General features: G+C 46.3%; 1 protein-coding gene across 1 annotated transcript; it reads left to right on the top strand.

Annotated features, from left to right (window-relative positions):
• The first annotated feature begins 5739 nt into the window (after nucleotides 1–5739).
• On the top strand, nucleotides 5740–25984 carry RDH13 (retinol dehydrogenase 13). Its single transcript, XM_075338139.1, has 7 exons — nucleotides 5740–5920; nucleotides 8540–8658; nucleotides 13291–13446; nucleotides 13659–13763; nucleotides 15541–15753; nucleotides 17365–17466; nucleotides 25358–25984. The coding sequence occupies exons 1-7, from the start codon at nucleotides 5847–5849 to the stop codon at nucleotides 25582–25584; spliced, it is 996 nt and encodes a 331-aa protein (XP_075194254.1). The 5' UTR covers nucleotides 5740–5846; the 3' UTR covers nucleotides 25585–25984.
• Nucleotides 25985–26186: the final 202 nt, after the last annotated feature.

The raw sequence follows: 26186 nt of genomic DNA, 5'->3' as shown, positions 1-26186 counted from the left end.
TTGTCAGAAGAGGGGTGTGAGGACGACGACCTCGAGGAGATTGAGTTACCTGCGTTTCACCAGCCGCCTACTGAGAGGATACAGGTATGTCAGCAAAGGGTGGATCTGGACCCGCGGCCCAGTCAAGAGTGGCAGGACGCCCAGGACCAAGCGCCGGCTGTCCGCCTTGTCAAGACTCTGGTGGAACAAGGCGCCATGGGAATGGACCCCAGCGCTCCAGCCGAAGCCCAACGCTTGTGGAAAGAACGGAAACGGCTTTACCTACACCAAGGGAGGCTGTACCGTGAGCTGATCAACCCGAAGACCCATGAGAAAATATGCCAGTTAATCGTTCCTCAGGCTGATGTCGCTACTGTACTGCGGGCATACCATGATGGTGCTGACCACTTCGGGTGGAAGAAGCTGGAGATGCTGTTGAGGGAGCGGTTCTATTGGAGTGGGATGCGTGAATCGGTGGAAGCCTGGTGTCGAGAGTGCGGTCCTTGTACGCTGAGGAGAAAGGACGAGACTAGCCAGAGGGCGCCGTTACATCCCATCGTCACCCATCAGCCGCTGGAACTGGTCGCCCTAGACCATGTTAAGCTCACCCCTAGCCGAAGTGGGTACACCTACGCATTGACCATGGTAGACCACTACTCAAGGTTTATGGTGGTAGTCCCCGTCAAGGACCTGACTGGTCGAACTGCTGCTCGTGCGTTCCAGACTTATTTCTGCCGACCTCATGGGTACCCCGAGAAGGTGCTGACTGACCAGGGCCCGGCTTTTGAAGCAGAGGTGTTTCACGAATTCTGCCAGTTGTACGGCTGCAAGAAGATCCGGACCACTCCGTACCACGCCCAAACCAACGGCATGTGCGAGAAAATGAATCACTTGGTCCTGGGGCTCCTCAAGACGCTACCGCTGGAAGAACGGAACATGTGGCCGGAAAAGTTACCCGACTTGGTCGACATGTACAATAACATCCCAACCAGCTCGACGAAGTGTACCCCAGCGTATCTGATGAGGGCTCGGCCTGGCCGACTGCCGGTGGATCTGGAGATGGGGTTGGAAGCCCCGGAAGCACTCCCTTCAACAGCAGAATGGGAAAGTCAGAGGAGGGCCCAGTACCGGCAAATCCAGGAGTATGTGGAGAAAAACCTCAGTCGAAGTCGAGAACAGCAAGAGCACCGGTTCAACCAGAAGGCGCCTGCAGGTCCTTTCCAGCCAGGAGATGTGGTGCTGAAACGGAAGAGAAAAGCCCACAAACTGGATGACCAGTGGGAGCAAGTCCCTTACGTCATACAACCCACTGAGTGGGACAATGGGAAGACCTACCTGATCAGTCGTGACCAAGGGGACACCCTGGCCACAGTTTCTCGGGACCATCTAAAGAAATGCCCCCCAGCGCTGAAGGCAGAGGCCGAAGTACCGGTTCCTCCACCAGTGGAAAAGGCAGCAGAGGTAATCCACACTGTAATGGGTGACTTCCCAGCAAACTGGCCTACACAGAACGGCGCGGTGATACTTCCAGTGATACTGTTCCCACAACCCGTGGATGAAGAAGTAGTGGAAGCGGTCAGCCGTGAGCCAGAACTAGTGCCAGTGCCCAGGGATGAACCTGTACCCAGCTCCCCTGTACCTCCGCCTGCCCCACACTGTAGCAGGGAGGAGGAACCGATTGTTCCCTCTACCCCACTGTCTAGTACCACTGACACCGGGCCCCGAAGGTCCACCCGTTCCAACCTAGGTAGACCCCCACTTAGGTACAGGGAGACCGTTCTATGAATGAAAAGGGTCCGCGAATGTAAAAGAGTGTTGTTTGAAAAAGTTTGAAAGTTTTTGAAAATTCTGCAATGATGAAAAATGATTATCCGAGTTTTCACCTGATTCACCGTGTGATTTGCAAGCGGCTGGAGCCGGCACCGTTGTCCCCGTGGGGACCGTTAAAAGTTTAAAAATGCATGGGAACTATCCATGGACAAGCCCGTGAACTCTGCAGGGCAACCACAAACGTTAGTGGCTTGTAAATATGTTGGGTACCGTTGCCGTTTCCGCAATGCCGCCTCCGGAGAGGCAGGTTGGAGGGAGGGCCCTGAGCAGAGCAGGCCAGGGCCCAGCCACCAAAGGAACCGGTGGCTACCCTCTGGAGGGAAGGACAGATCCCGCTCGGGTACCGTGTGCTGGATTGTGGGTCAAGGGGTGCTGCCTGGGTTTTAGGGGCAGCATCAGGGCCAGGTTGCTTGGGTGGGAGAGAGCGGAAACCGTGACCGTACACCGTTGAAACGTTAAAAGTAAAATGTGCCTCCCGTCTTGGGAAGAGTTGATTAAAAATGTTATTTATGTTTGATTAACCCTTGTTATCCCCTTTTACAGAAAAATAAAACCGGTGTAGGACGGCAGCCCGCGGACGGTCTGCATTTTGCTAAGGGGGAATGTGTCGCCCTGGGCCAGCCAGGGGACACAGATAACAACACCACTACACCCCACACTCCAGGTAGGCACACCTGCTAACCAGAAATCCTTGTTGCCTCCCTCCAGGAGTCTGTGATGCACACCAGGGGGTGGGCCAGGCGGTTGGCTCCGCCCACCAAGGAGCTCACAACTCTGGAGGCAGGAAGTTACCAGGCAGATTAGCTCAGGAGGAGCTTGAGTGAAGAGCAGAGAAAGCTCAGGGAGGAGCAGGAGTCGAGTCAGAGACATGAAGGAGTGAAGAGCAGATTAGCCCAGGCAGGGGCTAGAGCAAACAACAAGAAGTGAAAGTGAAGGAAAGGAAAGTGGAACAGGAGGAAAGCAAGAAGTGGTGACAGAGCAGAGAGAAGGAGAAGCCTGAGAGCCCAGCTGTGTGTAGGGCTAGAACAGCAAGGTCAGCGACGGCGGTGACTGTCCGGAGTGGGACAGTTCGGAAGTTCCTGGAAGGACCCCGTTGGCTGTGTGCCCGGTGGTCTGGAGCAGTGTTCCGAAGGACAGTCAGCACCAGGGCAGGGGCCTCTCGGACCCCGGCAAGGCTAGGAGTCGCCCAATTTGCCGAATCCGTCAGTGAAGGGGACGCAGATCCCCCAGCAACAAAGTCCCGATTGACGGCAACAGCCCGACCATTACCGGGGAGACACCGCCACCGCCAAGGCACCAGTTTCCCCAGGGCCAGCGCCTGCGGGCAAAGTGTAGAGCTCCTCCGGCCCAGATTGCAGTCGGGGAGCGGGTAACCGGAGGGAATCCACCGCTACCATCAGTCAACCAGGTGCAAGGAAGAGAGACGTCACCGTCACCTACCGGGAGTGCAGGTGCAACCGTCTGAGGGACCGTCCTACCAGCCGTTGGTTTACCGTACAAACTGTGTCCGTGTCTCAGGCTGAGTGAGTACCACAGTGCCGCAGGGCACAGCGCTGCCCCCGCGTCCCTGCGCCCTCCAGGCCCTACACTTCACATCTCTTCACCGGGCCCCGGGATCACCAACCCCTACCCACGGAGGGGCAACACAACACCTGGCTGCTCCCATCACCATCCCCGGGACCCCCACACTGAGCAGCGGTGGTGCCATCACCACAACCGTGGGTGGCGTCACGAACTATAATCCCAACAAACACCCCCCCCTTTTCACTCACGGGCGAGGAGTGTCGCTCGAGACACCCCGGGATCCGGCCCGCAGCTCGAGCCACCAGGAGCAACTGCCGGACCCGAGCAGAAGGGGTGAACGCGGTGTGCTGACACCCTCCTCCCCGCCCGCGACATGGACACATGACTTCCTCCCATTATTCCTTACAGCTGGAAGCATTCTGTAACGCTGGATGTGATGGATGAATGAATGAGTGAGTCTGTGTGTGATCTGCTGTGTGTGTGATCCGCTGTGTGTCAGCCAGAAGCAGGGAGATCACAGGGAGGACCTGGGAGCTACGTAGATGACCGGGTCTGGTAAGTATAAGTCTCCTAGGAAGTGGGGGGTCTACTTTTTGTTGGGGTAAACTTACCCCCAACCATGTTTCTCCAAGAATAAGACCTCCTCCAAAAATAAGCCCTAGTGCTTTTTTGGGGGGCAAAAAAAGTATAAGGCTATGTGCGCACTTACCGGATTTTGCCGCGGATTTTTCGCGGATTTGCTGCATGTTTCGCTGCAGAAAATATTCATAACATCTCTGCAGTGAATCACCAGCAAATCCTATGGAGAAAAAAAATCCTGTGCGCACTGGGCGGAATTTGACAGCTGCATGTTTTGCTGCGGGAATCCCGCAGCAAAAACAAGTGCATGTCACTTCTTTTCCGCACATCGCTGCGGGATTTCACTCCATTGACTCCAATGTAATCGTGAAATCCTGCAGGGAATAACGCAGGCAGCAAATTCTGTGCGGTTCACTGCGTTTTCCTGCGTTATTCCCTGCGGTATTTCGCGGTTTACCTCCGGTAATGTACATCGCCTGTCTGCGGTTTTGCAGGGAAGTGATGTCATTACAGGAAGAGGAAGCGGAGCAGAGAGTAAACACACACAGATCACACACACACACAGACATCACAGACACAGACACATAGAACACACATAGAAAGAAAACGGAAATATAGAAAACAAAGAACGTGGGCTCCGCTGTATATTTACCGTCCAGCCGAGGTAAGCACACAGCGGCGGCCCGGTATTCTCAGGCTGGGGAGGGAGAGGGGCAGGGTTAATGTCCCCCGCCTCACTCCCCCTCCCGCAGCCGAGAATATCAGCCGCAGCTGCCCCGGGACTGTCTCATGCATTATGCGGCAGCACCGGCGTGTCCTCGGCTCTTCCTGCCGCCGTGTAGCAGTGGCGGTCAGGGTAATATAACAAGGGGTTAATGGTGGTGGATCACCGCCATTAACTCCAGGCTTGATCATGGCAGCGTCTATGTGACAGCTGACATGATCAACCCGTAAGTAAAGTGAATAAAACACAGACACCGAAAAATCCTTTATTTTAAATAAAACCAACAAGCCTTGTTCACCCTTTTATTAACCCCTCCCGCACCAAAGCTCCGGCGTAATCCACAGCTCCGACATAATCCACAGCTCCGGCTCCGGCGTCCTGCACTGCTGACATCCGGCCCGACTGTCACAGACACAGGCTGAATGCAGCAGACAGCAGAGGTAATTACCGGTCATTTCCCACGGCTGGTAATGTGAACTCACTGCCGACCGTGGGAAATGCAGCGATCTGTCCTCTATCTATCTATCTATCTATCTATCTATCATCTATCATCTATCTATCCCTCTATCTATTCTTCTGTCTCTTTATCTATCTATCTATCTATCTATCTACTATCTCAGAATTAAATGACTTTTTTTTTTTTTTTTCAATGTGCTTTATTGCATTGAATGCAATAAAGCACATCCCAACCCGCACGCGGCAAAACCGCGGCAATACCGCGAATAATACCGCGGTAAAACCGCAGCAAACCGTGGCAAACCGCATGCGGTTTTCGGGTGCGGTTTCCCGCGGTTTTTTACCGCGGGTGCGGTAATCTTTGAGAGCATGCGGAATTTTCTCAAGAAAATTCCATTTCCCAGTGCGCACATAGCCTAAGACAGTGTCTTATTTTTGGAAAAACACAGTAGTAATACTGTCATGGGCAGGCAGCCTGTAGAGTACATGTACTAACTACAGCCGCCACCAGGAGGAGCTAAATGAGAAGTGTTTAAACATCTCACTTTGACGTCAATTAAAAAGCTCTGCGCTCCCCCTAGTGGTGATTGCCGGCAGCGTGAGGAATGCACAATATCAAACTGTCCTGGTCCTGCACGTTACAGCCTATAGCACGGAGCTTATTTACGACCAGCGTGACTCAAACGAGCACCCGTAGAGAAGCAGGAAGTTGTGGCAGCCACGTTGATCTGTATGTAGTGACCTCTGGGTAGACATGGTGGCAATTAATAAGTATGTGCTCGGAGCTTCCATGGTGGGAACAGCGATAGGAGCGTCCGTCCTACTGAAGTCAGTAATAGCTTATTGTTACAATGTTTCATTACAGTACAATGTGATCAGCTGTAACTTTATGGGTCCTGCTGTATCCAATGTAACAGATTCTGCTGTACCTGATGGATCCAATGTAACAGATTCTGCTGTACCTGATGGATCCAATGTAACAGATTCTGCTGTACCTGATGGATCCAATGTAACAGATTCTGCTGTACCTGATGGATCCAATGTAACAGATTCTGCTGTACCTGATGGATCCAATGTAACAGATTCTGCTGTACCTGATGGATCCAATGTAACAGATTCTGCTGTACCTGATGGATCCAATGTAACAGATTCTGCTGTACCTGATGGATCCAATGTAACAGATTCTGCTGTACCTGATGGATTCAATGTAACAGATTCTGCTGTACCTGTTGGATCCAATGTAACAGATTCTGCTGTACCTGGTGGATCCTCTGTCACTGAGATCCTTGCTTTACCTGATAGATTCTGTCATTGAGATCATGCAATTTTGAATAGATCCTCTGTCACTGATGCATCCTTTGTCATTGAGATCCTGCTATTTCTAATAGATCCTCTGTCACTGAGATCCTGCTATTTCTAATAGATCCTCTGTCACTGAGATCCTGCTGTACCTGATTAGATCTATCATTACCTGCACTGTAATAATCTGCTTGTATAGATCGCTGCACAATTGGGTTTGACATTTTTTCTCTTGTTTTTTCATTACCTTCTACCTTTAGCCAGAACTTAGTTTTTCTAATCAAAGCTACATGAGGACATTATTTTTTATTTAGCATATATTAAAAAAATCTCTAAAAAAAATTCTGTCATTGTTTTTTGGGTTTTATCTTTAAAGCCTTTACAATGCCATGTGAATTAAAAGTGAAATTTATTCTGCAGGTCAGTAGGATTAGGGAATGTGTACACAGCCCGGTGGGTCTGCACCGGAGCACTGCTTGGGTTATGTTCCCATGATGAGTTTTTGACGAGCTGTTGACGCTATGTATTTTCAGGCATAAAAGCTCCAGTTCCAGCAAAGTGGATCAGATATAATAAACTCATGCCTATCATGCTTTTTCCCCTCCCCCCCTTTAATCGCAGGAGAAAAATGACCTGCGGTGCGCTTTTCAAAACCACAACATGCCAATTACATTGAGGTACATTGAGTTTTATTTGTGAATTTTCCCCATAAAATTGCATTAGATGTGAACAATTCACAAGCAAAAAAAATGTGCATGTAATCCACACATCACTGCGTCAAGAACATTTTATCACAGCCGAATACCGGGAAGTATCAGAAACAAAGCGGCTTTATTTAAAATCTGAGACACCAAAAAGAGACGAAAAAAGCAGCACTAAAAATGCAATGAAGATGCATGAAATCCACACACGACTATATCAATTAAGTTTTATCATAGGCTACGGGAAATTTTCAAAAGAAAGCAGTTTTATTTAAAACATAACAGAGACAATAACCGCAGTAGAAAAAAATGTTATATAGAAAATAAATATTATTTAAAAAATGCTGCCCCTTTTTTTGCAAGAAATGGGACTTATATATATATATATATATATAAGTCCCATTTCTTGCAAAAAAAGGGGCAGCATTTTTTAAATAATATTTTATATATATATATATATATATATATATATATATATATATATATATATATTTTTTTTTTTTTCCTTTTGTTATCAGAGGGGGAGAAGATGTAAATAAAAATACAGATATGTGTCCATTTTCTCATTTCTCTCATTGAGGGTCACAGAACCATAGGATTGTCTGCAACATTAAACCTATCTAATATGGTACAGCATAAAATAAATCACGTGTATAGATAGTGCAAAATGGATACGTTGATATAAAGTGCTGGTGCAGAATATAGCCATACATGTACAAGCACATTATATCTACGACCTATTTTTGGACTATCTATACATGTGATTTACTTTATTTTGTACCATACTAGATAGGTCTAACCTTGCAGTAGCATATAGGTATTTATATATTTTGGCAGGTCTGGAACAATATGTTTTCCCCTAAATACGGTATATAATAGTTTTACAGTCTTGTCCTTGATTAGGTGAGTGCCACCACCCCTTTTTGTATACGATTTGTCAACCACTTAATCCCTAATAAAGTACTTTTCAGTGTAATGACTTGTCTCATGGATGTTTTAGTTGGTGTATTTTTCTTCCTATAGGTTTCTTGTTTTATTTTTTGTCGACTTGACCAGTTGCTTCAATCTTTTATTGTTTTGTATATTCAAATTACGACTATTTTGAGGTGTGTGTGTGTGTGTGTGTGTGTGTATATAATATAAATAAAATCTCTTTAATTTATATACCTTTTGATACAACATACATATAACGTACATTTTGTCTTTTCTTTTTTTACCTGTTAAAATGAACTGGTTGCAGATTTTCAATTCCAGAACATATTTTTAGTAATTTTTTTCTGTTGCTGCAGACAGAGTTTTTGAAAACTTTATCCAGGTGTGTTGTACTGTAGATGATCAGGAAAGGTAGCAGCAGCCGGGATTTGGAAGGGGTTATATCACTTTTTTCTTCTTACTTTACCTATGAATAATGTAGTAATTGTTGCTCTACATTCATCCTTTTCTTCAGGGACTATGTAGGGGGTGGTCCATGTCCCAGCAAAGCGAAAATCGAAGGGAAGACGGTAATTGTAACTGGTGCTAACACCGGAATTGGTAAAGAAACTGCTCTGGAGCTTGCAAACCGAGGTCAGACATTGCTACACCCAATGAAGTGCAAATACGTGTGTGTGTGTGTGTGTGTGTGTGTGTGTGTGTGTGTATATATATATATATAAGAAGTAGAATAGTTCAGAAATCAATATTTTATGGAATAACCATGATTTTTAATCAGTTTTCATGCGTCATGGCATGATTTCCACCAGTCTTTTACACAGCTTTTGGGTGACCTTATGCCAATCTTGGTGCAAAAATTTAAGCAGTTCTTCTTTGTTTGATGACTTGTGACTATCCATCTTCCTTTTGATTAAATTCCAGAGGTTTTCAATGGGGTTCAGGTCTGGAGATTGGGTTGGCCATGACAGGGTTTTGATGTGGTGGTCCTTCATCCACACATTGATTGACCTAGCTGTGTGGCATGGTGCATTGTCCTGCTGGAAAAAACAGTCCCGAATATTGCCTGAGGAGAAGGAAGCAACTGTTTTTCAGGATAACCTTGTATGCGGCTTGATTCATACGTCCTTTGCAAACTTTAATCTGCTCAATTGGACCATAGAGGACTGGAGTAAGGTAATCTTCTCTGATGAGTCTAATTCTCAGCTTTGCCCAACACCTAGTCGTCTAATGGTTAGATGGAGACCTGGAGAGGCGTACAAGCCACAGTGTTTTGCACCTACTGTGAAATTTGGTGGAGGATCGGTGATGATCTGGGGATGCTTCAGCAAGGCTGGAAATGGGAAGATTAAACTTTGCGAAGGACATATGAATCAAGCTGCATACAAGGTTATCCTGGAAAAACAGTTGCTTCCTTCTGCTCAGGCAGCGTTCCCCAATTCAGAGGACTGTTTTTTCCAGCAGGACAATGCGCCATGCCACACAGCTAAGTCAAGCAGTGTGTGGATGAGGGACCACAACATCAAAGCCCTGTCATGGCCAGCCCAATCTCCAGACCTGAACCCCACTGAAAACCTCTGGAATGTAATCAAGAGGAAGATAGATAGTCATAAGCCATCAAACAAAGAACTGCTTAAATGTTTGCACCAGGAGTGGCATAAGGTCACCCAAAAGCAGTGTGAAAGACTGGTGGAAAGCATGCCAAGACGCATGAAAGCTGTGATTAAAAATCATGGTTATTCCACAAAATATTGATTTCTGAACTCTTCCTGAGATAAAACATTAGTATTGTTGTTTCTAAATGATTATAAACTTGTTTTCTTTGCATTATTTCAGGTCTGAAAGCAATGTATTTTTTGGTATTTTCACCATTTCTCATTTTCAGAAAATAAATACAAAATTTATTATTTGGAAATTCAGAGACGTTGTCAGTAGTTTATAGAATAAAAGAACAATTTACCGTATTTTTCGCTTTATAAGACGCACCTGATTATAAGACGCACCCCCAAATTTGGTGAAGGAATAGAGAATTTTTTAATAAATGGGGTCCGTCTTATAATGCCAGTGTCCGTCTGACAAATCATATAGGGTATATGTCCCTCATAGCCCCCCCCATCCTAAAATTAGCCCTCTGAATCTGGATATGGCCCAGTGATGCCACATGTCCCCTATGCCTGGCACACATCCTCTATGGCTGGCACACAGCCCACTGTGGCTGGCACACGGCCCACTGTGGCTGGCACACGGCCCACTGTGGCGGCACACGGCCCACTGTGGCGGCACACGGCCCACTGTGGCGGCACACGGCCCCATGTGGCTGCACACGGCCCCATGTGGCTGCACACGGCCCCATGTGGCTGCACACGGCCCCATGTGGCTGCACACGGCCCACTATTGCTGGCACATGGCCCCATGTGGCGGCACATGGCCCACTATTGCTGGCACATGGCCTCATGTGGCTGCACACGGCCCACTATTGCTGGCACATGGCCCCATGTGGCTGCACACGGCCCCATGTGGCTGCACACAGCCCACTATTGCTGGCACATGGCCTCATGTGGCTGCACACGGCCCACTATTGCTGGCACATGGCCCCATGTGGCTGCACACGGCCCCATGTGGCTGCACACAGCCCACTATTGCTGGCACATGGCCCCATGTGGCGGCACACGGCCCCATGTGGCTGCACACAGCCCACTATTGCTGGCACATGGCCCCATGTGGCGGCACCCGGCCCCATGTGGCGGCACACGGCCCCATGTGGCTGCACACGGCCCCATGTGGCTGCACACAGCCCACTATTGCTGGCACATGGCCCCATGTGGCGGCACATGGCCCCATGTGGTGGCACACGGCCCCATGTGGCTGCACACAGCCCACTATTGCTGGCACATGGCCCCATGTGGCGGCACATGGCCCCATGTGGCTGCACACAGCCCACTATTGCTGGCACATGGCCCCATGTGGCGGCACACTGCCCCATGTGGCGGCACACTGCCCCATGTGGCGGCACACTGCCCCATGTGGCGGCACACGGCCCCATGTGGCGGCACACGGCCCCATGTGGCTGCACACGGCCCACTATTGCTGGCACATGGCCCCATGTGGCGGCACACGGCCCACTATTGCTGGCACATGGCCCCATGTGGCGGCACACGGCCCCATGTAGCGGCACATGGCCCACTATTGCTGGCACACAGCTCCCTGTGTTATATATCGCCCCATGCTGCTGCTTTTAGGAAAATAAACTTTCCTTACCTTCTCCAGCATTGTCCTGTCTGTGTCCCCTCCTCGGGGTTGATCTCCGGCCTCCTGCATTTCCTGGTTCTCGGCCGGTCATGTGATCGGCACGGCAGAGTGAAATCTCTTGTGCCTTATCACAGCAGCAGGAGGGAGGCCTGGCAGACACGCTGGAGGAGGTGAGTAAAAAGTTTATTATTTTACTGTTTGCAGCAGCATAGGGGACATGGCTAACACGGGGGAGGGGGCATGTGCAATCACAGAAGGGGCAGGCAGATATAATATACACTGCTGCCCCAGCCTATCGCCGCGGTGCACTTTCAGCACCATGGTGGTGGACAGCAGCTGTGCATATTATATGAGCGGGTGCAGGAGATCAAAGGCTTCTGCTCCCAGCTTTCATAAGTCCCCCAGCAGAGCTCCAGAGCTGCCCGCACCTCCCCTGGACTCTGTAGTGTGTGTATATATATATATATATATATATACACCCCCCCCCCGTATATTCGGATTATAAGACGCACCCCCTACTTTCCCCCAAAATTTGGGGGAACAAAAGTGCGTCTTATAAAGCGAAAAATACGGTACATTTTACTCAAATACCTAAAAGGAGAAAAAAATCAGAAAAACTGACAATTTTGCAGTGGTCTCTTAATTTTTGCCAGAACTGTATATATTGTTTATCACTCCACGTACATTTAGCTGTTGACTTTCCACTGTGGAAAACTCTCAGCAGATCAGAGTTGTGTGCATGGTAATCCAGGTGAAAAAGCTGACACGTCCCAGCCCAGTTTATTAAAGGGGACTTGTCAGAATTTTGTTACTTTCACTCCAAACCATTAATATAATTGTGTAGCCTTTTAAAAATGAAGCCAGTCGATCCCTTTATCATTCCTTTTCCAGGATCGAGAAATCCCATTTTGAAGTACATGTGTCTGAAAGTGCATCGGGGCATAATGATGCACTTACAGCTTCTCATCCTCAGCTGTATTCTGCAAAGAGCAGCACCCTTGGTTGATTGACATGTCGTTTGCTGTGGTTCATTTGGTCTCTGACCTATCAATCAGTCAGGGGTCGGGGCTGCTAGTTAAGGAATACAATGGAGGCTTAGGAGCTGGAAATGCATCATCACGCCCCTATGCACATCCAGATTTTGAAATCCGACATCTTGCTGCTAGAGCAGCACTTTGGGGGCATTAAGGGATCCCCTGACTTATCTTTATAAGGGCTACACAGTTATGTAAATGGTATGGATGGATAATGATTCTGACAGGTTCCTTTTAAGGCTCCTCTTTTGCCATATGTTGAGTCTGTGGAGGCCTATGGACACGTCAGAACTGTACTCCTAATGTATGCCTTGTATAAGTCAAAGCTGTGCTTTTCCGCTCTGGAAATAAGTAGTAGGACATAGATAGAAATCGGGTATATACCGCGCTGATACTTAATGGTATATTAATAGAATTCCTTTATTGTTCATACAGGTCTACACGTTTCAGAGACATCCGTCTCCTTCCTCAGGACATCAAAGGAACAATACATGTATTTTTCCTTTGATGTCCTGAGGAAGGAGACGGATGTCTCTGAAACGCGTAGACCTGTATGAACAATAAAGGAATTCTATTAATATACCATTGAGTATCAGCCCCGTATATACACGATTTCTGTCTACGTCCTTCTACTTACTCTACATTTCGGGGCTGCAGTGACTGAGTGTGTGACATAGGGGTTGTGACTCTCACAACCTGAGAAGGTGATGTACCGTGATCCTTTTGTGTCTCTTTTCCCTACCGGGTAAGACCCTATTGCGCTCTCTCCTCCACAGCATCATTTACAGTTTCCGCTCTGGAAGAAAGCACATCCGGCAATCACCACCAATTTGTTATTGAATACCTATCCAAAGAATAAGTCATCAATATGAAAGTACCTCACATCCCCTTTAATATCAGAGTTTGGTTATAAGTGTGTCAGAGAGTTCCAGAGGAGCTATATAAGCTTTTAAAATACTTTTTCTTCTTTTTTATCAATCTGTAGGTGGTAGAATAATCATGGCATGTCGAGACATGGGAAAGTGTGAAGATGCCGCAAGGGAAATCCGTGGCAAAACACTAAATCACAATGTCTTTGCCAAACACTTGGATTTAGCATCTACAAAATCTATCAAAGAATTTGCAAAGAGCATCCTGAAAGGTATTGCAGAAATGGAATATATTGGGACTGGTGAGAGGGGGGAAACAATACAGCCCACTTCATTACAAAAGGTAGACCCTTAATATTAGGGCATCAGCTCTAATGTATCTCAACTAACGTCAGCTAAGCTTTTAGCTTTGTTAATGAAGAAATCATATGTATCTATAATTATAATAGTAATATTTTTAATTTTTATTTTTTTGCCTCTTTAGATGAGGAACACATAGATATTTTAATTAATAATGCTGCTATAATGAGATGTCCTCACTGGAAAACCGAAGATGGATTTGAAATGCAATTTGGCGTTAACCATCTGGGTAAGAACGTCATGCCAATGGTAACAATTTTTTCAAGAAGTGTATAGATCTAAATGCCCCCAAACCTATTAGATTTAACATGTATGGGAACCTCGATACTTCCCTCCCCCAACAGATGAACATATCTGGCATAGAGAAATACAATACCCCATACTGTTTCCCTGGCAGATTGGCTGCTGTCTAAACTGTCTGTAGAGGTTTACTCCGCTTTTTCTATTCAAATACAGTACAGACCAGAAGTTTGGACACACCTTCTCATTCAAAGAGTTTTCTTTATTTTCAGTACTCTGAAAATTGTAGATTCACATTGAAGGCATCAAAACTATGAATTAAAACATGTGGAATGAAATACTTAAAGTGTGAAACAACTGAAAATATGTCTTATATTCAAGGTTCTTCAAAGTAGCCACCTTTTGCTTTGATTACTGCTTTACACACTCTTGGCATTCTCTTGATGAGCTTCAAGAGGTAGTCACCAGAAATGGTTTTCCAACAGTCTTGAAGGAGTTCCCAGAGATGCTTAGCACTTGTTGGCCCTTTTGCCTTCACTCTGCGGTCCAGCCCACTCCAAACCATCTCAATTGGGTTCAGGTCTGGTGACTGTGGAGACCAGGTCTTTTGTCGTAGCACCCCATCACTCTCCTTCTTAGTCAAATAGCCCTTACACAGCCTGGAGGTGTGTTTTGGGTCATTGTCCTGTTGAAAAATAAATGATGGTCCAACTAAACGCAAACCGGATGGAATAGCACACCGCTGCAAGATGCTGTGGTAGGCATGCTGGTTCTGTATGCCTTCAATTTTGAATAAATCCCCAACAGTGTCACCAGCAAAGCACCCCCACCCCATCACACCTCCTCCTCCATGCTTCACGGTGGGAACCAGCCATGTAGAGTCCATCTGTTCACCTTTTCTACAAAGACACGGTGGTTGGATCCAAAGATCTCAAATTTGGACTCCTCAGACCAAAGCACAGATTTCCACTGGTCTAATGTCCATTCCCTGTGTTCTTTAGCCCAAACAAGTCTCTTCTGCTTGTTGCCTGTCCTTAGCAGTGGTTTCCTAGCAGCTATTTTACCATGAAGGCCTGCGGCACAAAGTCTCCTCTTAACAGTTGTTCTAGAGATGAGAAGGTGTGTCCAAACTTGTGGTCTGTACTGTACATTTATGCACACCCAGTGAAAACGAATGTGCATGTGTATAGGAGAATCAGGAAAGAAGGCTATTTGTCAAACAAGCATTCAGCCACCTGGTATGTAAGTGTGTAGGCCCTGAAAATATCGTCAGGGTGTGGACAAACTGAACAGTTTGCCAAACTTGAAACATTTGGTAAAACTTTTCACTAAATTTTGGATTCACGCTAGACCTCAAGAAATAAGAATATACCCAGCAGAAGGAAAGTCACTCATTACCAGGGGCATGAACGTAGTGTTGTCTAGTAAGCAGTGAAAGCCATTACATTTTTTTTTTTCTTTGGAAATTTTAAAATGATGATAACTACAGAAAACATGGGAACCTATGTGAAGAGTAAATACCAAGCATTAAGTATCAAAGGGGCTTGATATGTGACAGCTTAATAAAAAATATCACCTGTTCTTCAGATAAGCCATCATTACATTAGACCGCCGGGATCCCAACTCTTGGCGCCTGTGCTGATCGGCATGGTATCGCCACTACAAAAGTCTGGCATTGCCCTCATGTGTTCTACACTATATCTGGGAGTCGTGAGAATAAGAAATAATCACATTTTACTACTTCTTTTCTCTACTTTTTTTTACAGGTCACTTCCTCCTGACCAATCTGTTACTGGATAGACTGAAGGAATCCGGTCCGTCTCGCATTATCAATGTGTCTTCCTTAGCTCACGTAGTAGGGGACATTGACTTTGACGACTTGAACTGGGAGAAAAAGAAATATAACACAAAAGCCGCTTACTGTCAGAGCAAACTAGCCAATGTCCTGTTCACCAATGAACTGGCAAAAAGGCTGCAAGGTAAAGATATGGCAATGCTGACGTGTGACTGATTAATAGGGAGTTGGACAGGTGAGAAGATGTCAGTGTTGTCACAGTATAATGGTACATAGATAATCCCATACTGCAGTATTCCAGATAGAAAGGTAATTCTGGAGGGGGACGTCTGCAATATTACCCCCTTATACATGTAAGCAGTAGTGGTAAGACTTGTAGGATCTAGCTGAGACTTTATCCTATAGGACATAACCATCGTTTTCTATAAGGCTCATCCAGTCCTTTTATTAGTGATGAATTAACCTCCCTAAATACTTAGGATATGTGCACATGAAATATTTTTCAGGGAGGTCTGCAGAGGAACTGAAAAAGCACTTAAAAAATACCAAAAAGATGAACATAAGATCTACCATGTCAAAACGACTTTGCTGTCCATAAGTTCAGCCCATTTGAGCTTCTTTTAAGCATTTCGGACTTTAAATACCATGAAGTGGCTAAAAGAAGTGAATGGTCCATTCTTCAGACTACTCAATAGTTTATATCAAAATGTCCCCCACTTCCCCCAAAAAAGGGCTGGAAAAAATGATCGAAAAGATGTTAAAAAAAGATGATTTGTACCACTGGAATGACCTGAAGTCTTCTGCTGGCGAAACACAGCGCTTACACTAGTGTCTGAAAAACGTTCTGTACGCATTCCATTAAGAGTCATACAAACAGTATGTTCTCTAAGACCGTACTGCTCCTTTAGTACGGTGCTGACAACAATGGTGCACTCTTTGTAAAGACTCTTTTGGACTAATATCCTTTCAGGGGGCTGATAAAAAAAATAGCACCTTTTTGTTGTGAATTCAGAATCTTTCTGAATAAACATCTATATACCTGTGTTTGAGTTCAAAGGCATACAGCAGAACTGTGGGGGTCTCCTATACCTTTAGTGCAACGGAATCTGTTACCAGATTTTTGCTCCCCCATCTGACAGCAGCATAATGTAGAGACAGAGACTCTGATTCCAGCGGTGTCACTTACTTAGCTGTTTGCTGTCATTTTGATAAAATCAATGTTTTCTCTGCTGCAGATCTAGCAGTTATCTGTATAACACCATACACCATGCACCATACACATGCACCAGCTCATGAATATGCTGGACTACCTGCAGCATGACATGTAGTCCTCTAATAATGATCTACTTCTACTTTAATCAGTGATTTTATCAAAACTTCACTAAGCAGCCCAGTAAGTGACACATTGCTGGAATCGGTATCTCTGCCCCTACATTATGCTGCTCTCAGATTAGGTGGCAAAAACCTGGTGACAGATTCCCTTTAATACTTTATCTTCTAAATCCCAGCCATAATACGGCCATGAGCACTTATAAAGACAGCTGTTCTGATTATCATGATATTAGGAATTTGCTGACCGTGTAATTCCCTGATATATTCTTCAAAATGACTGAAGGTTTGCTCATGACATCCAGTTTTTACTTTCATTTGTATAATGACAGGTCTCACCTGCATTTTGTGGCTAAATACATCTCACTATACTAATATACGATTGAATATAGAATATAAATGTTGAATATGTTTTCATTGTTTGGAGCTTTCTAATGATTTACTAAATAACTAATTCTTCTGTTAGGGACAGGAGTTACAGCCAACTCGTTGCACCCTGGAGTCGCAGATACGGAGCTGGGAAGACACACTGGGATGCATAAATCCACCTTTTCCAGTTCTGCCCTAGGTGAGATACTCAATCTTAAATGAAAGGGGTTGTCCACTATACTGGAAAATATTGAAAAATGCATCCCTGCATCCATTAGATGAGGATGGTGACGGTCCACGTGATCGCCTCCTCTGCGGGCCCAAGTTTTGCTTCTCCAAGTACAGGAGATTTTGCTGCCTGTAATGGTGCACGTGCTGGGCTTCCATCAGTGCCTGCACAGAGAGTGGGGTCAGCAGCGAGACGGTCTAGTACTGTCATCATCTGATAACGACAACATATTCATCAGTTTGCAACTTTCATTGCTTTTATTGGTTTGGACAGGGTCAGTATGTGCTTTGCACATAGAACCTTATGGATTAAAGGGAATTAGTGACCAGCTTTTTGCCTAACACAATTTAGGAGCAAAGACCATGAATCCGGCAATGTGTCACTAACTGGGCTGCTTGCTGCAGTTTTGGTTTTGATAAAATCAGTGTTTCATCTTCTGCAGATCTACTAGTTCTCTGAAATCTGAGTTCTGTATTAGGCTATGTGCACACGATCAGGAACCGCTGGGTCCTGACCTGCGGGGCCGCGAGTCTCCTCCGCAAGAGACCACAGCTGCTCGTGCCCACCATCCGGGCTCAGGCAGTTGCGGTCTCTGGCTGTGTTTTCCCTATGGAGAAAACTTGTGTGCCTGCAGCACAGAAATTACATGATGGAGCTCGGAGAGCCACACTGCAAGTCACTTCACACTGTGGGCCGTTCACTCACAGTGGGCATAAGACTTCTAGAAATCCCATCCACTCTGCTCGTACAGTACATCAGTGTTTTGGACGCAGCTGAAACATGTTGCATCCAAAACGCTGTAAACCCTGATTGTGGGCACATACCCTAACCCCACCCACACCACTAATTAGCAGCTTTCTGTATACACTTGGCATAGACAGAAAGCTGCTAATCAGTGTTGGGGGTGGGGGTATACAGAGATCACAAATATGGAGGATTACCTATCAGTAGGTTTACTAGTTCCATAATCATAATATACTGCTGATAAAAGTGTTTTTATGAAATGTACAGCAAGCAGCCAAGGAAGTGACACATTGATGAGATCAGGGTCTCTGCCCCCATATTATGCTGGCAAAAAACCTGGTGACAGATTCTCATAAAAGGAAGCCTGTCAGGTCCCCTGACTGACCCCAACTACTAATATAGTGGTAAGGTTGCAGATTTCCTTAATCTGATATGGTGTTTTACTTACTGCACCTGACAGGTTCCCTTTATGTACCCAGAACCAGGAGCAGTTCTGGGTGTATATTGCTTATCCCTGCCTAACCGTCCCTGTATACACTAGCATAGATAAAGAGATCTTTAGAAAAAGTATTTCTAAAGATCTTTTATGATATGCTAATGAGCGCAGGGACTAGTTGTAAGGGGGAAGTTCCTCCGCTCATTCCGCCCTCTTAGCATATTAGCATGCCCACAGGGACGTGCTAACATGCTATTCAATGCAGCATCACCAGTGGTGATGTGTATACCTGTGTCCGCTGTCACCGCCGATCAGAAGTCCCGGCAGTTCCGGTAATGCGCACTAGACCTCTCTGAAGCCGGGACGTGTGCACCCAGCTTTATACTGACCAAATACAGCAAAAATACCTAGGTATTTTTGCTGTATTTGGTCTCTTGATCATTTATACCTACCAGTGGCTGCATTATATACCCAGCTTTATACTGCTCACAATTGGAAGTGCCTGGCATTCCGATCAGCGGTGACAGCGCACAAGGTGCCGCGCGTCACCGCTGGTGATGCTGTATTGAATCGAATGTTAGTACACCTACAGTTAGGTCCAGAAATATTTGGACAGTGACAATTTTCGCGAGTTGGGCTCTGCATGCCACCACATTGGATTTGAAATGAAACCTCTACAACAGAATTCAAATGCAGATTGTAACGTTTAATTTGAAGGTTTGAACAAAAATATCTGATAGAAATTGTAGGAATTGTACACATTTCTTTACAAACACTCCACATTTTAGGAGGTCAAAAGTAATTGGACAAATAAACCAAACCCAAACAAAATATTTTTATTTTCAATATTTTGTTGCGAATCCTTTGGAGGCAATCACTGCCTTAAGTCTGGAACCCATGGACATCACCAAACGCTGGGTTTCCTCCTTCTTAATGCTTTGCCAGGCCTTTACAGCCGCAGCCTTCAGGTCTTGCTTGTTTGTGGGTCTTTCTGTCTTAAGTCTGGATTTGAGCAAGTGAAATGCATGCTCAATTGGGTTAAGATCTGGTGATTGACTTGGCCATTGCAGAATGTTCCACTTTTTAGCACTCATGAACTCCTGGGTAGCTTTGGCTGTATGCTTGGGGTCATTGTCCATCTGTACTATGAAGCGCCGTCCGATCAACTTTGCGGCATTTGGCTGAATCTGGGCGGAAAGTATATCCCGGTACACTTCAGAATTCATCCGGCTACTCTTGTCTGTTGTTATGTCATCAATAAACACAAGTGACCCAGTGCGATTGAAAGCCATGCATGCCCATGCCATCACGTTGCCTCCACCATGTTTTACAGAGGATGTGGTGTGCTGTGGATTATGTGCCGTTCCCTTTCTTCTCCAAACTTTTTTCTTCCCATCATTCTGGTACAGGTTGATCTTTGTCTCATCTGTCCATAGAATACTTTTCCAGAACTGAGCTGGCTTCATGAGGTGTTTTTCAGCAAATTTAACTCTGGCCTGTCTATTTTTGGAATTGATGAATGGTTTGCATCTAGATGTGAACCCTTTGTATTTACTTTCATGGAGTCTTCTCTTTACTGTTGACTTAGAGACAGATACACCTACTTCACTGAGAGTGTTCTGGACTTCAGTTGATGTTGTGAACGGGTTCTTCTTCACCAAAGAAAGTATGCGGCGATCATCCACCACTGTTGTCATCCGTGGACGCCCAGGCCTTTTTGAGTTCCCAAGCTCACCAGTCAATTCCTTTTTTCTCAGAATGTACCCGACTGTTGATTTTGCTACTCCAAGCATGTCTGCTATCTCTCTGATGGATTTTTTCTTTTTTTTTCAGCTTCAGGATGTTCTGCTTCACCTCAATTGAGAGTTCCTTAGACCACATGTTGTCTGGTCACAGCAACAGCTTCCAAATGCAAAACCACACACCTGTAATCAACCCCAGACCTTTTAGCTACTTCATTGATTACAGGTTAACGAGGGAGACGCCTTCTGAGTTAATTGCAGCCCTTAGAGTCCCTTGTCCAATTACTTTTGGTCCCTTGAAAAAGAGGAGGCTATGCATTACAGAGCTATGATTCCTAAACCCTTTCTCCGATTTGGATGTGAAAACTCTCATATTGCAGCTGGGAGTGTGCACTTTCAGCCCATATTATACATATAATTGTATTTCTGAACATGTTTTTGTAAACAGCTAAAATAACAAAACTTGTGTCACTGTCCAAATATTTCTGGACCTAACTGTATGTAGGTGTGCTGACATGCTAAGAGGGCGGACTGAGCGCAGGAACGAACGCCCTTGTGACTAGTCCCTGCGCTCATTAGCATATCATAAAGAATCTTTAGAAATACTTTTTCTAAAGATCTCTTTATCTATGCTACTATATACACGGACTCCTAGGCAGGGATTGGCTGCTTATTCCACCTGACAGGTTCACTTTAACATTATATCTTACCTTAACCCCTTCACGACCGCGGGCAGTAAAATTACGTCCTATTTTAACGTGACTTAACGACCAGGGACGTAATTTTACGACCTAAACTTCATTTGATTGCCGTGGCCATAGCAACGGCTTTCAAATGATGTCCCCTGCTGTTTCTTACAGCAGGGGACCTTTGCTTGACCCCAGAGGGGGTGGCATCGCCACCCCCCCATAGGCGATCGATGTGATTGGCTGTTCAAATCGGAACCGCCAATCACATTGATCACGCTGTTTTCGGCAAAAAAAAAAGCCAAAAATAGTGTGATCTTGTAAAATCCAGCTAGGACCGGGGCTGCAGCAGCTCCGATCATTGGCTGGAAGCAAGCAGACACCGTGGCCCCCCCCCCTGCAGCACTGATTGGAGCGATCGTGCTATGACGCGCAATCGCTCCAATCAGTGTGCAGTGGGGCGGTCTAATCTGCCGGTGGCCGCCCTCCCCCAACATGTCTGCAGCGTACAGCACTGGCTGGTACTAGTGGTACCACGCCACCGCTGCCGCTGCTGTCACGTCACATCGCAGGAGCAGGAGCGGTGAGTATTGTGCTCACCTTGCAGCCCCTGCGCGCTTCCGTAATGGCCCCTGCTCGTGCCCCCTGCGATCTGCCCCCCCCCCCCCGACATCCCGATCTGCCCCCCGCCATCTCTATTCTGCAGCTCCTCCGGTATCCCTCCTCCCCTGCTCTCTTGCAGCCCCTGCGCGCTTTTGTGATTTGCTCCTGCGCGATCCCGTAATGGCCCCTGCCCGTGCCCCCCTGCGATCTGCCCCCCCGCCATCCCGATCTGCCCCCCCCGCCATCCCGATCTGCCCCCCCGACATCCCGATCTGCCCCCCCCGACATCCCGATCTGCCCCCCGCCATCCCGATCTGCCCCCCCGCCATCCCGATCTGCCCCCCCGCCATCCCGATCTGCCCCCCCCGCCATCCCGATCTGCCCCCCCCGCCATCCCGATCTGCCCCCCGCCATCCCGATCTGCCCCCCCGCCATCCCGATCTGCCCCCCCCGCCATCCCGATCTGCCCCCCCCGCCATCCCGATCTGCCCCCCCCCCGCCATCCCGATCTGCCCCCCCCCGCCATCCCGATCTGCCCCCCCCGCCATCCCGATCTGCCCCCCCGACATCCCGATCTGCCCCCCGACATCCCAATCAGCCAGCCTCCCCAGTGATCTCTATTCTGCAGCTCCTCCGGTATCTCCCTCCTCTGCTCTCCCCCTCCCCCTCTGCTCTCCCCCTCCCCCTCTGCTGTCCCCGTCCCCCTCTGCTGTCCCCGTCCCCCTCTGCTGTCCCCGTCCCCCTCTGCTGTCCCCGTCCCCCTCTGCTGTCCCCGTCCCCCTCTGCTGTCCCCGTCCCCCTCTGCTGTCCCCGTCCCCCTCTGCTGTCCCCGTCCCCCTCTGCTGTCCCCGTCCCCCTCTGCTGTCCCCGTCCCCCTCTGCTGTCCCCGTCCCCCTCTGCTGTCCCCGTCCCCCTTTGCTGTCCCCGTCCCCCTCTGCTGTCCCCGTCCCCCTCTGCTGTCCCCGTCCCCCTCTGCTGTCCCCCCGACGTCCTCTTACCTGTCTTCACCGGCCGATCACATCTGCCTCCATCGCTGGGTCCTTCTTCCTGGGTCTTCTGCTGAGCTGTCCAACTTCCTGCCTGCTGGCTGCTGCTGTAAAGCTGTGCCTTGCCTTCTGTTCCTCCTGCAAATCCTCTGGGTACTGTGAGTATAACTTTTTTTTTTTTTTTTCTTTTTTTCCTCTATCCCCTGTCCATTTTTACACCTCGTGCGTCCCGCCGAGCGCTGATCAGGGATGCAGATAACGTATCTGCATCCGTGGTCAGTTTTCGGCGGGACTTTTTTCCCCGTATTCCCGACGCTTTTTGTATCGCATCTGTCCGAGCGTCCCGCCGAGCGCTGATCAGGGATACACATAACGGATCGGCATCCCTGCTCAATTTTTGGCGTGACAAAAAGCATCGGGGATACGTAAAAAAAGTCACGCCAAAAATTGAGCAGGGATGCCGATCCGTTATGTGCATCCCTGATCAGCGCTCGGCGGAACGCACGGACTGATGCAATACAAAAAGCGTCGGGGATACGGAAAAAAAAGTATCGCATCTGTCCGTGCGTCCCGCTGAGCGCGGATCAACATCCCTGCTCAATTTTTGGCGTGACTTTTTTTTTTTTTTTCCCGTATCCCCAGCGCTTTTTGTATCTCATCCGACCGTGCCTCCTGCAGCGGCCGATCAGTGCACCGCGTCTGTGCGTTTGAAAAGTCAAATGGCGTTCCTTGTCTTCTGAGCCCCGCCATGCGCCCAAACAATTGATTTCCACCACATGTGAGGTATCTGCGTACTCGGGAAACATTGCACAATACGTTTTATGGTGCATTTTTTCCTGATACCGTTGTAAAAAGAAAAAAAAAAAAGCTACCTTATTGCTGCAACAATTTAAAAAAAAAAATTTAAAAAAAATAAATAATTTTCACGGTTCAACGTTATCAACTTTCAGTGGAGCCCCTGGGGGTACAAGGGGCTCATTAAACATCTAGATAAATTCCTTGAGGGGTCTAGTTCCAAAATGGCATCATGGGGGGGTCTAAAAACGTGACATGGCGTCCGCTAATGATTCCAATCAATTTTGCTGTCAAATGGTGCCCTTCTCTTCTGAGCCCCGCCATGCGCCCAACAATTACTTTCCACCACATGTGAGGTATCTGCGTACTCAGGAGAAAATGGACAATACGTTTTATTGTGCATTTTTTCCTGATACCCTTGTGAAAAAAAAAGCTACCTATTTGAAGCAACAGTTTTGTGGTAAAAAAAAAATTTTTTCTTTTCACGGCTCAACGTTATAAACTTCTGTGAAGCCCCCAGGTGTTCAAAGTGCTCATCAAACATCTAGAAAAAATATTTGAGGGCTCTAGTTTCCAAAATGGGGTCACTTGTGGGGGAGCTCCATTGTTTAGGCACCTCAGGGGGTCTTCAAACCCGACATGGCGTCCGCTATTGAGTGCAGCTAATTTTGTGTTCAAAAATTCAAATGGCGCTCCTTGCCTTTCGACCTCTGCCGTGCACCCAAACAATTGATTTTTACCACATATGGGGTATCAGCGTACTCAGGAGAAAATGCACAATAAATTGTAGGGTGCACTTTCTCTTTTCTCCCTTGTAAAAATGAAAATTTTATGGCTAAAGTAACATTTTTGTGTTTAAAAAGTAAAATTTTCATTTTTTCCTTCCACATTGCTTTGGTTCCTGTGACGCACCTAAAGGGTTAATAAACTTCTTGGATGTGGTTTTGAGCAGTGTGAGGGGTGCAGTTTTTAGAATGGGGTCACTTTTGGGTATTTTCTGTCAGCTCGGCCTCTCAAAGTCACTTCAAATGTGATGTGGTCCCTAAAAAAAATATTTTGTAAATTTTGTTGGAAAAATTAGAAATTGCTGATGAACTTTGACCCCTTCTAACTTCCTAACGAAAAAAAAATTTCTTTCGAAAATTGCGCTGATGTAAAGTTGACAAGTGGGAAATGTTATTTAGTAACTATTTTGTGTGACATATTTCTCAGATTTATGGGTATAAATTTTCAAAGTTTGAAAATTGAGAAATTTTCCAAATTTTCGCACAATTTCCTAAATTTTCACAAATAAAGGCAAAAAGTATCGGCCTAAATTTACCACTGACATGAAGTACAATATGTCACGAAAAAACAATGTCAGAATCGCCAGGATTCGTTGAAGTGTTCCAGAGTTATAACCTGTCAAAGTGACACTGGTCAGAATTGCAAAAAATGGCCCGGTCATTAGGGTGTTTTAGTGGCCGGGGGTGAAGGGGTTAATAACTGTATTTCACTTTGAATCTGTGATCACACCCCAATATTGTAGCAATTTCTAGAGCGTTGCATCCCTCTGTAAGAATTGGAACAATTTTTGACTTTTTTTTTTATATGGTCGAAACACTGACTTGTCTGATAATTCTGCACAGTGTACGATGTAGTAAGTAAAATCTGCAGCCACAATTGCATATAGCACATGCACAGCTCCTCATGGATTTTGGGGCCGATTTTCAGGCTCGTTTCACATTGTCAGATTGAACGTTGAACTGTCTTATTAGTTCACTATCCAATTTAGAAATATTAGAACGTTTTTATCTTGTACCACTTTGGTTTTTCTATACATTAGTTTGCCTTTTACAATATCGTTTTCCATTATATCACTCTTTTCAGCTCCCATATTTTGGTTCTTGATAAAAACTGCCAGACAAGCAGCACAGCCCGGTGTATATTTGGCTATTGCTGAAGATCTGCAAGGGACGTCTGGTAAATATTTTAATGCTCTAAAAGAAAAAGAGCCAGCAAGGCAAGCAATGGACGAGGAGACGGCAAAGAAACTCTGGGAAGAAAGTGCCAAACTTGTGCATCTTGATGAAGCAATAGAAGAATGTAAAGCATAGTAACTGATTCGTCTTACACAAATCGCCTTCAGTGAAGGCACCGCGTCCTTATGTGTCATAAATTAATAAACCTCTATACCAGCCTATTTATTAACGCTTCGGTGTTTATTCCATTTCTATACTTATAGGATGTACATATATAAATAATAAAGAATACAGCAAAGTATCCCACTTGCCATAATACCACAAGGCCGCTCTCTGTAAGCTTGAGCAGTTAGTTTCCATGTGTTTTTATTTTTGATACAATAGATCTCTTTATTGGTTTTATGACAATATCGAGGCACAATACGGGTTGCCAGCTCCTAGGTCAAGTCAATTGTACTGCACCCCCTAAGCTGTGGGTCATTAGCACTTAATGAATCCCTTCTACCTGCCTAGTATTGCCCTTTTTTTTTCCCCCAAGCCCATGCATTTTAACAAAATACTGATGTAGTTATAGCTCGCATTTAACCCTCCAGTTTTTTTCAACTTTTGTTTCTGAGATTTGACTTAAAATTATAAAAAATAAAAAGTTGATGTATTTTTTATTGTTTTTTTTGTTCAATTTTTCAATGTAACTATTTTATTACCCTAAACCTAGCCCTAGGGCCAACCTTATCTCC

Source organism: Anomaloglossus baeobatrachus, chromosome 3 (assembly GCF_048569485.1).
Source record: "Anomaloglossus baeobatrachus isolate aAnoBae1 chromosome 3, aAnoBae1.hap1, whole genome shotgun sequence".
NCBI lineage: Eukaryota > Metazoa > Chordata > Amphibia > Anura > Aromobatidae > Anomaloglossus > Anomaloglossus baeobatrachus.
Note: the sequence above shows the minus strand (reverse complement) of the source record. Positions and strands in the feature narration are given on the sequence as shown.